We start from the raw sequence: 13,675 nt of genomic DNA, 5'->3' as shown, positions 1-13,675 counted from the left end.
GCTCTCAATGCTGCGCAGTCAGAGATGTTTGGCGGAGCTATTTCTGCGCGGCTTTTGCGCAGACCTTCTCGAACCCAAACAAAAAAAGAAACTGCGATCAATCAGCGGGCGATCCGCGTCTCTGTGGTTCCGTGTAAAGTCCACCCCGATCCTCTCAGACCCCCAGCAGCGATCCAGAGCAGTACGGGAGCTGCTGAAGCCGTAAGTTTTACCGGAGCCGGCGCTGGTTCGGTTCGGTTCGGGTCTGTAGGAAGTGATGCGGGGGAATTGTCCGCTATGATCATCACTTGACCCAAAGAGCAACAGAAGCACACAAACAGAAGCTCTTCTCCCGCTTATACACAGAGATTCAGAACCGATCCGGTTCGGCTGGAGGCTTGGATTAGCTTTAGCTTTAGCATGACCACAGCGATGCGCTGATTCCGATCCATTTCATCATCTTTCCACAGGTAAACCAACACAAAACACCTCCATTTCACATCTCTGCTGCCTTTCTGACCAAAACCCACACATTTTAGAGTTTAAATCAAGTTTCGTGTGTATAAATGAACCTGCCTCGTCTGAAGCTAACCAGCTAAGCTGCTAATACGAGCTCAGCTTTTTAAAAGACTTTAACTGTCACATTAAATGTTTCAGTACTCAAAACACAGTCACATATTAATATAGCAGAAAAATGTATGGTTCTAGAGCTCATTTATTAATGATATTTGGGGGTTTTGCTGTATAGAAGGACAGTTAATCGTAATTTAAAGGAAAAGTTTCTTATTTATATTAATAGAGATTCTTTTTTTCTAGTGAGTAGTTTACATAGACATCATTATCAGAATCAGATATCGCTTATGATGCCTAAAAATGCTGTATAATAATATACATAAAACATATACCCTAATGTAAGGGTGTTTTGTATTATTTAGATGCTGAAAAGACTGTATTTCTCTGTGATGCCCATAAATGCTGACTAGATAGAGCATCTATTTAATAAATAATAATAATAGTCCATATCATGTTAACTGTAAGTGCATTGTGGACTATATCATATTGTGGATTTAAAGTACACATGTAGTACATCAATACATATAAAATGACTAACGTGTCTTGAATGTAATAGCTAGTTTTCACCGTCTGATCAAGTTTTCTTGTATCCTCTTACAATGTTATATGTTGGTCATAATGGAAGTAAATTAGACTGTGGATGCTGTTGATGGGAATTTGTTCTCAATCTTGACCTTTGACCCCAGATGCAGGCCACATCCCCATCACATGACCCCTGTCAGGTTATATGTCATTTAATCGTGGCATCGGTCACACCAGCAATCCAACACCTCTAATGTAACCAGGCTCCCGTCTACTTTGTTTTATTTAGGTGGCCTCATGGGTATTGTGTTTTGAGTGGGTTAGTTAGTTAGGGCGTGAGGAAACTGTTTCCAGTCTTGTGATCGTGTGTGTGAAAGTGTGTTGGAGGACTGAGGTGTGTTGTGTGTTATTTCTGTTTTCTAACACCTCTTTGGTTTGCTTGTGCGCAGGCTAGCGGATGATCCGGCCGTCTCCATGGAGTTTCCTCAGATGACACGTCGCTTCAGTGCTCAGGGATTTGGGTGAGTCTGTGCGTCACACACTACTACACCACACGTGTGTTGATCGTGATCGCTCTGAGAACAGCTGCTCACCTCAGTGCTCGTTATGAAGCGCATCATTCATTTGCTGGATGCTGATTGGTTGATGCAGCTGTGCAGTGTATGTCACTGCACCATATCCACATATAGAGACCAGCTGTTAAAGGGTTAGTTCACCCAAAAATGAAAATTATGTCATTAATGACTCCCCCCTCATCTCATTCCAAACCCGTAAGACCTCCATTTATCTTCGCAACACAGTTAAGATATTTTAGATTTAGTCCGAGAGCTCTCAGTCCCTCCATTGAAGCTGTGTGAACGGTCTACTGTCCATGTCCAGAAAAATAAGAAAAACATCTTCAAAGTAGTCCATGTGACATCAGAGGGTCAGGTAGAAATTTTTGAAGCATCGAAAATACATTTTGGTCCAAAAATAACAAAAAATGTCGACTCTATTTAGCATTGTCTTCTCTTCCATGTCTGTTGTGAGTGTGTTCATGATGCTGCTGATGTGTTTTCTGGTGCGCCCAATAACAAAGATAACACGTCCGCAGCGATATACGTCAACAGTCACATGAGCACACTCAACAACAGACCCGGAAGAGAAGACAATGCTGAATAAAGTCGTCAGTTTTGTTAATTTTGGACCAAAATGTATTTTCAATGCTTATGGGTTTGGAACGACATGAGGGTCATTAATGACATAATTTTCATTTTTGGGTGAACTATCCCTTTAAGGATCTCTTACATGTCAACACTAGATCGATTAACATAAGGTTGGCACTTCATTTAGATGAAATAAAGTTTTTTTTCCCTGTCCGTAATATTTTTATTATGGAGCAGCAACTCAAGAACGCTGCGTTTTAAGAATATCAATGTCCTTTATTTGTAATATAGATTTTATGTAAAATTATAATACTAATTATGAATGAACTAATACAAATATAATTTATAATATTGTATTGTTCTCTCATTAAACATTCTGCTTATTTACATTCTATATAAAATAAATAATATATTAAGTGAATATTATACTTTAACATTTTCTAAATAGTCTCTCTTGTCTACAATTATACTATATAAATAAAAAAATATATAATGATAAATAATTATCGTTACTAATGTAAAGGTGCAATGCAAATTGTTTTAATTTTGTAAATATGATGCATTAAAATAATCTCTCGATTTAAATTCTGTATAAAATATTAAACTAATTTCATAAATGGTATTATATGAATATTGATTTTGAAATATTCTATAATTTTGTAAATATTATAATCAATAATTATTAACGATGTTAATACCATACTTTTATAATTTTGTAAGTACACTCTTAAAATTCTGTCTCTTTTGAACTTTTTGCATTTGTTAATGTAAAAAATCTTGTGTAATATAACGTGTTTGTTTGCTTGCTGGTTTTCATTTACTTTATTTTTGTAATTTGTATTTTTTTTGTTTTTGCCATGAAAATAGCCTAAGATGCTGACATGGCATTAAATAAAAATATACTACTACTGCTACTACTGATTATGTCAATAATTCATATTTGATACTACTGATGTCAAAAAATGGTGCTCATAAGTAAACTGCTGTGTCTCGTGGCTCTTCTGTGCTTGAGAGAAAAATAAATCTGTCTTTTTTTATATTAAACACATAAACAAAGGCCAGAAACAAAGAAACCCACGTGATAAATTATGGACATGCATTGTTCTCATTCCTCTGAAGACACAAGCGGCTCACTATTAATGTGTTATTCTGAGTGGGTTCTTCAGATGGGATCGCCCCGGCCTAGTAACACAGTTTTTCAGTACGTTTGCTCCTGCCGTGGTGGAAGCATTCGTGAGTTCTTCATGTAGCCAATCAGAATCATACACTGATTACTAGTTCAGCCACCACAATGAACTGATTTCTTCACACTGGTTAGTTAACGTCCTGCCCTGCCTCTGATTCACTGGCAGGCTGCAATTTACCACACACTGTATTTCTGCTTTTCTTTGTTTGGCTGGAGAAGATTCATACAAGATGATTCAATGGATCTGCTTTTCCAAAAAAATAACAGTTGAAGAACAGGGAGTGTTAACCGCAGTGAGATACGGCAACGCTGTGTGGAAGGAAGTGAAGCTCAGGTTCATCTAGGGAACTTTGTGTTTGTGGTTTTGAAAAGAGGAACGATATACGTGCTATATAGATTAATCTGATCATCATTGTTCTTTGGAAGTGGGATGAAAAGGGTTGTGAAAGCCTCTTTCTTTTACATTTACACTTAGCAGAGACACACTTCACGATTTTAGCAATCCTATAAGATCGTTGCCGATCACACTGTGCCAAATAGATCTAATAAACTTGGCTACGACGTGTGTGTAGGCTGTACGATGATGACACCTATTGTAGGGCTGCACAATTAATCACATTTCTAATCGCGATTACAAATAAGGATGCTAGAATTACATAATTTTTCAAAGTGGCAATTAAAGCAGGCCCCTCCCACGATAGTTTGATTGACAGTAGGGTTTCAGCACAGACTGGAACGGCGTCTTACCTTAGCTCCGCCCCATGAGTGACTGTCATCAGTCCACCATTGTTTCACCGCAATAGACAAGAAAGACTCCTAAGCGATTTAATTATGTTGGATGTATTATTGAACATTTCGTCATAATATGTCATACATACGTCATACATATCGTATTAAATAACAAATCGTCATTTACTCCTGACATCTGAGCTGCTGAAAACACAGTGGATTACGTTTGTTTCTGAAGGGAATAGGATGATCTCCGATCTACCTAAATATTTGATATTATATTGTTAATGTTTGCGTGAATCATTCGTGATCCGGCTTCACCAACAGAAGTGAGTGTAAGGTTTTTAATGAATCATTGCAAATCACCTTTCTTAATAATGTGCTAACTAGCAAGTTACACGATGAATGCGGTTAAAGCAAACAGTCTCTCTGAGAAGAGGGGGCGGAGTCAGCAGAGCTCATTAACATTTAAAGGAAAATGCTACAAAATGGCTTGCTCTGAAAAAGAGCTGTCTATGACAGGCCAAAAAAATTGTTTTTTACACTACTATTTAGAAATTTTAACCAAACGGTGTTATAGACTTTTCATTAAGAGTTTAAAGAATCAAACTCAAGAAACTTGTAAAAAACGGGCACTCGCTGACTCCTTTAAGGTAACTCGCTGTTTGAATCTTTAGGGCATGGTGACTGCTGTCCATCAGCCAGAGCAGCGGCGTCTAGCAGGGGCCGTCTGGACCTGAAGAAAGACCTCCGAGAGAGGACGCGGACGGGACCACCAATACAGGAACGAGAGTGAGAGAGACATGGGGCAGTGTGTGACTAAATGTAAAAACCCCACATCCTCTCTGGGCAGTAAAAGTGGCGAAAAGGATGCTGGGAAATCGCATGGTAAAAAAGGCGGCGCGCACAAGGAGGGAGTGGCCAAGTCTTCCACCGACGTCATATTCAATGGCACCAAAGTGTCTGAGGTGACGGTGGAGGGCACCACAGCTCCGGCGGTCTCTGCAGACGTGTGGCGGGAGCAGAGCGCACCGGACGGGGAAGGAGTGTCGCTGGCTCGGATCGACCAGCTGTTCTCGTGTTATAAGGACGAGCATGAAGATGCCATCCTGGAGGAGGGGATGGAGCGCTTCTGCAATGATCTGTGTGTCGATCCGGCCGAGTTCAGAGTGCTGGTGCTGGCGTGGAAGTTCCAGGCTGCTACCATGTGCAAGTTTACAAGGTGAGTCTGAAATTGAGATTTTTACTGTTTTCGAAAAAAAAGTGTCATTTATTATGATCGAAAGTACAGTAAAAATGTGAAATATTATTACAATTTGAAATAACTGGTTTCTATTCTAATATATTGTAAACTGTAATTTGTTCCTGTGATGCACTGCTGTATTTTCAGCATCATTCCTCCAGTCTTCAGAAATCATGAAAATATGATGATTTACTGCTCAAGAAACATTTCTGATTATTATCAGTGTGGAAAACAGTTTAATGTCAGTGCAGCTGCATATCTTTGTGGAAACCATGATATGTTTTCATTTTCAGGATTCATTGACAAATAGAAAAAAAAAAGAACAGCAAATAAAAAAAAATTAAATTAAATAAATGGAAGATCAAACATTATAAATGTTTTTATTGACACTATTTTATATAATTTTAAAGCATCCTTCATTAATAAAAGTATTATGGTAATTTGTTTAAAAAAAAACTTTGAGAATGCACTGCTTTATAATAAAAATCCATCCAAGATGGCAGGTGAAGCGTTTTTATGAGCTATATGATTTTTTTTTTTTAATGCTATTGAGGGTGTCATTCAGTATTTACTGTGCAGTTGATTGCCGTATCCCAGAATGCAATGCACAGAGCTTGATCTTCCATTTAATGTGCAACAGATGTCCTGGAAGTGACATGAATCATCATTTGTAACAGTTCTTTGATCATTCAACAGTCAAAATGTAATTATTGTACCATAATACACTAATATTGCATTCTGAATAGAGTTCTACAGCACATCATTGTGGATATTAAAAATTGAAAAAGTTAAGTTGAAGAAAACTAAGTAAAAAAGGGTTCTCGTTGAATATCCCTAGCATGAGAGATCATTAGTCACTGTAGTTCCTCCAGAAACAGATAGAAACATGCAAAGAATGCTTCATCACCTCAAAGTGTTGCAATGACTTGTTTTTGTGTTGCAAAAACAAACGAGCAGCCCAGGCCAGATGAGGAAAAGACATGCAAAAGTAAATCAATGCATTACTTTCCATAAAAAGTACCCAAGTAATGCAATAAGTAACTTTTTAGGGAGCAGCACAATATTGTGAGACATTACTTTTAAAATTAACTTTCTCCAACACTGCTAATGTTGATGTGCTAAAATAACTAAAATAGAAATAAATACTAATATAGACATTAAAAAAACAAAAAATGACTAAAAGAATAATACAAATATGTAAAAGTAATTCATACAACACTCACAAATTTGCTAAATTCCAGTTATACTTGTATTTTGCATAAGAATTCATCATCAATTGAATTCTGAACAAATCCTGCCCTATTGAAGATGGTTTCCACTGGAAATCCGCCACATCCCAGACCATCATGTTTTGCATTTGTGTGTCTCAGGAGGGAGTTTGTGGACGGCTGTAAGGCGATCCAAGCCGACTGTATCCCGGGGATCTGCTCTCGGTTCTCCATGCTGCTAGAGGAGTCCCGTGGAGAAGAGAGTTTTAAAGATCTCTACCGCTTCACCTTCCAGTTCGGGCTGGACGCAGAGCAGGGTCAGCGTTCGCTGCAGCGCTCCATCGCCATCGCACTGTGGCGGCTCGTCTTCACGCTGGACACGCCGCCGCTGCTTGAGCACTGGTTGGACTTCCTGTCGGAGAACCCGTGTGCCGTGCGCGGCATCTCTCGCGACACCTGGAACATGTTTCTGAACTTCACGCAGAGCATCGGCCAGGACCTCAGCAACTACAGCGAGGACGAGGCCTGGCCCAGCCTCTTCGACTCCTTCGTGGAGTGGGAGACGGAGAGACGGCGGAGAGAACAGTCGGACTCTGAGGCCGCATGTGGATCTTGAGGGCGGCCGAGTTCGGGATGGTGGTGAATTCTGGACGATGACGTGCGGAGGTGTTTCTGAGCCCGTCACTCTCCATCCTCTTATTCGAATTATTGTTATGAAATTTTCCGGTCTTACCGCATTGGGCATCCCGGTGCGCTCTCGGACTCTTGTTGTATTGAAAGGGCTCCAAACAAATAGTTTTTTAAGCACTTTTATTTAAGTTATTGCTATTGTTCATTTAATTTGTTTTAACATTCACATTTCATCCAGAGCGGTTTCCTTGCGCTAATATTTTGGGATTGACCAACACGCCAAAGAAAAGGGAATTCTGTCAGCTGTCTACTGAGTATGAACACACACACACACACACACATATTTATGCACGAAAGAAACCCACACACACACATCCCAGCATTAACGCTGCAGGGGACGTGTTTTAACGGTTCTTTTAGTTGAGGGGTGTGTGGTGGCTCTGTTTAACATCAGACTGCGGTGATTCAAAACCTCATTTCTCATGTGCTTCCCTAATAATTTCTGACTTTCTTTTGTTCTTCTCATTCATGTCTCTTCTGATGCATTCATTCTCATATTCTCAGCGGAGTGGGAAATACAGATTCATTTGCAGTTGGATGTCTGCTGTGAGCTATTACTGTTATTTTATGGTTTACATTTTTTTTCTTTTAATTCAAAGTGATTTCATTCAGTCTTTTGTGTCTGGTTTTATATAAATGATACAGTTTATAAGTAATAAAAATGTGTTGAACATTGGACTTGGATTTGAGTGTCTTTTTATTCTGTTTGTTTTACGTTGGATTTGTTACATTTTTGATCTCTAATGTACAATGCATCATCTGACCAGAGATGATGTGGATCTGTGGAGTCATTTTTGTTAAATTCATATTTTAACCATTAACATGACCCTGTTATATATGTTGTAATACATGATGTATATCCTTTGGAATGTATAGATAGAAATCTGTCCTTTATGACACCAGCCTCCAGGAAGTGACATCGTTTTGGAGGGAAAACAACAATCACAGTGAGTAGCTTTTTATTTCAATTTTATCCTATTTATTTATTTAACTGTTCAAAAGGAATGGTCCATTTGTATTTTATGAGTGTCAGGGGCAGATCTAGAAAAATATTGATGGGGTGGCGAGAAGGGGGCAGGAATTTTTGAGGGGTGGCAACATATTTCAGATGTATATGTACTGAATTTAGTCACAGTTTGATGATAAAAATATGTGCACACTACGAAAGGACACAGGCTGCATTTACAAACTTAATCTCATGCAATCAATGTCTTGCATTTGAAACAGTTCGTATAAGGAATAAGTGACCATACCCCTTAAGCACCACCACACTCACTAATGCATACAGTATGCATCACTCAACTGATTTTCTACTGTTTAATGTTAATCCCCATCTAACTCAACCAGTCAAGAGCTACATTTAGCCTTAGATGTTATATGAATATGGTCCCTGAAGCATAGGTTTTATTAGCTGACAATAAAAATAAATAAATAAGCATTATAGGCACAAATACAAATGTACTTTTAGAAATTGTTTCTGAAAAATATGGTGTTATTGTTTTGGCAAGTTTAAATAAAAACAAATATGAAAACTTGTGTGATATTCCTTTAAAATAATGTTTTAGTCGTAAAGACATTGCCATTTCTGTCAGTCTGTGTATACGATACGAATTAATGACGATAGTTTTAGCAAATGACATGGTGAAATCCTCTCATAGCGCGCTGACGTGCACATGAGTAGCCTACATCATGTGTCAATATAGTGAAGAGCTGAAAACACCACGCGTGCTTCAGTGTGTGTGTGTGTGTGTAGTAGAGCACACGTTCCCAGAGACGTGTATAACAACACCTTCAGGGCCGCTGCTGGCCAAGTGTGTGTCCTGAGCAGGACTGTATTGTTGTGCCCCCTTCCTCAAATATGATGATGAAAAAAACACCCACTATAGGGGTGAAAAAAGAACTTTAATCAAATAAATGAATAAATTGTATTATTTACAAATTACAATTGTAGCTCTCGACATTTACCTATGGCTGTTACTTTATTATGACTCTATTTTATAGTCCCAAGCATTCAGAAATCATGCAAAAGGAAATTAAGCAGTTTTACTATGATAAAACCATGGTTTATTTTTGTAAGGGTTGTGATATGCACGTTTTTTTGTTGAATAAATTATAAAGCCTGTGTCATCTATAGCAAAAAAGTGTCCAAAAATGAAAGATTTAGTGAATATTTGAATTAAATGTTTGGTCAGTAGCCTAAACAAGGATTTGATCGTCCTGTTAGTGTAACAGCAGCAATCACATGGTATTTGTAATAATGTACATAAATTGTTCATTTTGTATTTGCCTACATTATGTATTGTAACCGTGTTATTATTAACTAATCATTATTGCATCATTATTTTTTTATATAATGCATTTTAAGTCATTTTAAAGGCTACAACAACAACAAAAAAATGCAGTATATTAATACTTTGTAAATTATTATTTGAAGGAACAAAACCATGGTTAATTTGCAGTTACCATGGCTACAAGAACGATGATTAATGTTTTTATTGATAAAACCATGGGTAATTTTCGTAAGGGAAACTAAAAAAAAAAAAAAAAAAAACTGGCCTCATTTTTACCTAAATGATTTATACTTTATTTTAATGTATATTAAAAATGTATAAGGTGTGCATTGTAGCTGACACCTAAATGAACACATTACAATTGTTTTATGACTGCAAGTCTTTCTCCTCAAATGCTATTGAGCTTCAAATTTGCGTTTGAGCCCAAGTGAAAGAGTAGCATAATTTACATATGATTTACAGTTTATTTTAATAAATATCAAACATTTAATTCAATTGTGCATTATAGCTGACACCTACATGAACGATTACAGTTGTTTTTATGACTATAAGTCATTCTCCTTAAATGCTACTGACGTTAGAAAAGTGTATACCAATATCGCATTAACTTTAGAGACGGCCCCTAAATTTGAGACTCTCGAACGTTCAATGTCAAGCCAACTTTGTTTATAGTTTTCTTTTCCCTCGCTGTCGCGAGCGCGGATGGGAGAATAGAGGAAGTTTTTTTTATTTGGAGCAACTGGGATGGTGCCCCCTCTGGGAGTTGGTGCCCTAGGCAGATTGAGTCATTTCGGGAGTCAGGAGCGGGATCGCAAATCATTTGAGTCAGTTCGCGAGTTCAAAGCGGGTTCGCAAATCATTTGAATTAGTTCTGGGGATCGCGAATCATTTGAGTCAGTTTGTGAGTTCGGAGCAGGCGGCAAGGATGTCGACCGGAAGTTGAAGTCGGCTGCGTGCTACCCAAGGGGCAAGGAACTCGACCGGAAGTTGAAGTCGGGTGGGGGCTGCCATCTTTTAGCAGAACTTCACTTGCGTTAGCATTCCCATTGACTCCCATTCATTTTGGCGTCACTTTGACAGCGAATAACTTTACATCTGAGGCGTTTAAAGACTCCGTTTGTCCATTATTTATTTCTAAAGATACACGACAATGTATAAAGGGCTCCATTACCTTCTATGTTACATTATGGCCCTGTATAAACAGTTTTTGTAAAAAATAGGCTAACGATTGCGTCATAACCACTCGGCTCTCTGTCGCATTACCATACAGACAAGAGGAGAAGCTCGCAGGCAATTAACTTAATATGGTGTACTGGCGTTACATTTTAAAAGACTATACAAAATAATTAATCAGAATACTTACTCCTGCTCACTCACGACAAAGAACTCCCCGCTCAAGCTCGCCGTCTCTGCAAGATTAACGATGGCAGTTTTCACGCACCGCTACTAGAAGATTTACATCTGTCAGACAGGTTGCTGACGTCGTCAAGCTTCGTTTGAGTCTGCGCGTCAGAAACGGAAGTGCTAAAAAACGCTAAAACTGGGCTTCACTTGTCTCAATTGAGTTCCATTGGGGTCGCTGTGTCCATTTCTTTTACTGTCTATGGTGCTACCATCTTGTAGCAGAACTTCACTTGCGTTAGCATTCCCATTGACTCCCATTCATTTTGGCGTCACTTTGACAGCGAATAACTTTACATCTGAGGCGTTTAGAGACTCGGTTTGTCCATTATTTATTTCTAAAGAAACACGACAGTGTATAAAGGGCTCCATTACCTTCTATGTTACATTATGGCCCCATAGAAACAGTTTTTGTAAAAAATAGGCTAACGATTGCGTCATAACCACGCTGTCGCATTACCGTATAGACAGGAGGAGAAGCTCGCAGGCAATTAACTTAATATGGCGTACTGGCGTTACATTTTAAAATACTATACAAAATAATTAATCAGAATACTTACTCCTGCTCACTCACGACAAAGAACTCCCCGCTCAAGCTCGCCGTCTCTGCAAGATTAACGATGGCAGTTTGCATGCACTGCAGCCCCTTAGAAGATTTACATCTGTCAGACAGGTTGCTGACGTCGTCAAGGTTCGTTTGAGTCCGCAGTCCGCACGTCAGAAACGGAAGTGCTAAAAAACGCTGAAAATGGGCTTCAGTTGTCTGTTGAGTTCCAATGGGGTCGCTGTGTCCATTTCTTTTACTGTTTATGGTTCGGAGCGGGTTCGCGAATCATTTGAGTCAGTTTGGGGATCCTAAATCATTTAAATCAGTTCCGGAGTTCGGAGCGGGTTCGCGATTCATTTGAGTCAATTCGGGAGTTCGGAGCGGGATCGCGAATCATCAGTTATGGGGATCGCGAATCACTTGAGTCAGTTTGCGAGTTCGGAGCGGGATCGCCAATCATTTGAATCAGTTTTGGGGATCGCGAATCATTTGAGTCAGTTTGGGAGTTCGGAGCGGGTTCGCGAATCATATGAGTCAGTTTGGGGATCGCAAATCATTTAAATCAGGTCGGGAGTTCGGAGCGGGTTCGCGATTCATTTGAGTCAGTTCGGGGATCGCAAATCATTTGAATCAGTTCGGTAGTTCGGAGCAAGAAAGATTCGCGCTCTTAAATTTTCAAATTGGCCATAACCTTAATTCGTTGCTGCCAACTAGGGTGGCAAGGCTTTCTTTTATGCCACCCAGGTAGATCCACCCCTGATGAGTACAAATAGCCTATGCATAAACAGAGCAAATATTAGTACTGGTAATAATACAAATAAATAAAAAAACGGAGCATTTACCAACTTATTAAAAACATATTTGAGATGTTATATATTTTTGCATATATATTTATTTAAATATTTTATTTTTGACCACTTTGCATATTTTAAAGTGTTAAGGTCAGTAGTAGGAGATTAAATAAAATGTAATCTTATAGAATAGAATAGTATTTCAACATATTCAAATGCATTGTTTCAAACTTGTTGCTGTATTCAATGTGAATTCTATCAAGGGTAAAAAGAACACCTTTATTTTCATTTGATCGATTCATTTATAAAAAAATGATTGATAATTTTTTTCTTTTTATGCTTTATAGAAGGCCACTAAAACAAGAGGTATTACATATTCACATGTAGTAATTTATAAAATGTGCAAATACGCAAATAGACACATCGTACACTACATTTTTCTGTTGATATAGAATTCCAAATCTTTCGGAAATAATCTCGAGTGAATACAATAAATAAATATTTTAAAAAAAATGTAAAAACAAAAAGATGCAAAATAGTTTGCTTTTCTTGACCACAAAATTCAAAGGTATACGCAATATCTTTCCAAAACATCCTTAGCAGGGTAAATTCTCTGAAGTATTTTGTAAGACACTTCCTTAAATTTGTTATTGATTCGAACTTATCTGGCGGTTTCCATGCTTTAACCCAAGAGATATAACTAAATAAAGAAGACCAAAAAGATCTTGCTACAAATAAGGACATAGAACAAAGAGCATTCCTCATAATCTTATTGCTACACTGTTGATTTAAAACAACATTTCCAATCAAAATGTTTCCATACTGATTTCTCCTGAGATACTGTCATTATTATTATTATTATTATTGTTGTTGTTTTTTAAAGTAACATCACACTCTTTGGAATTGTGCCAAAAGCAACCTAACAAATTATCTTGGTTTAATTGCTAATTAATTGGAATTTATGAAGAAATTATATGTCGGTATATGACAAGTAGGCCTACCCATCGGAATAAAAAGCGTCTTTCTAAAATAATTCCTTCCTTGAGCCAAGTAATGATAGAATTGCGATTTTTTTAAAAATCGTATCTCCTTGTTATTCCATATGCAGTAGTTTTGGGGTAAAAAAAAAAAGTGCCTATACACCAATTTCCACGCTAACAGGGCTGAAACCGGCCAATTTTTTCAACAGAAAAATTACATTTTTAACAAAAAGTCTATGCATCCAAGAGTATTAAATATATAATAAGGAAATGCATTCCAATGACTTTCCCCCCTTCTTCATAAACTCTATCAGCCATTTAATTTTTAAAGTGTCATTGAGAGTAAGATCATATAAAACCTCCCGTTGTTTTTTAGGATCACAAATGACC

General features: G+C 37.9%; 1 protein-coding gene across 1 annotated transcript; it reads left to right on the top strand.

The window, feature by feature from the left end:
* Positions 1-44: 44 nt before the first annotated feature.
* Positions 45-7,953, top strand: LOC113042010 (DCN1-like protein 3). The gene is made up of 4 exons (XM_026200615.1): positions 45-449; positions 1,524-1,595; positions 4,812-5,356; positions 6,748-7,953. The coding sequence occupies exons 3-4, from the start codon at positions 4,938-4,940 to the stop codon at positions 7,199-7,201; spliced, it is 873 nt and encodes a 290-aa protein (XP_026056400.1). The 5' UTR covers positions 45-449; positions 1,524-1,595; positions 4,812-4,937; the 3' UTR covers positions 7,202-7,953.
* Positions 7,954-13,675: the final 5,722 nt, after the last annotated feature.

The sequence above is a fragment of the Carassius auratus genome, chromosome 24 (genome assembly GCF_003368295.1).
Source record: "Carassius auratus strain Wakin chromosome 24, ASM336829v1, whole genome shotgun sequence".
NCBI classification, from domain to species: domain Eukaryota; kingdom Metazoa; phylum Chordata; class Actinopteri; order Cypriniformes; family Cyprinidae; genus Carassius; species Carassius auratus.
Note: the sequence above shows the minus strand (reverse complement) of the source record. Positions and strands in the feature narration are given on the sequence as shown.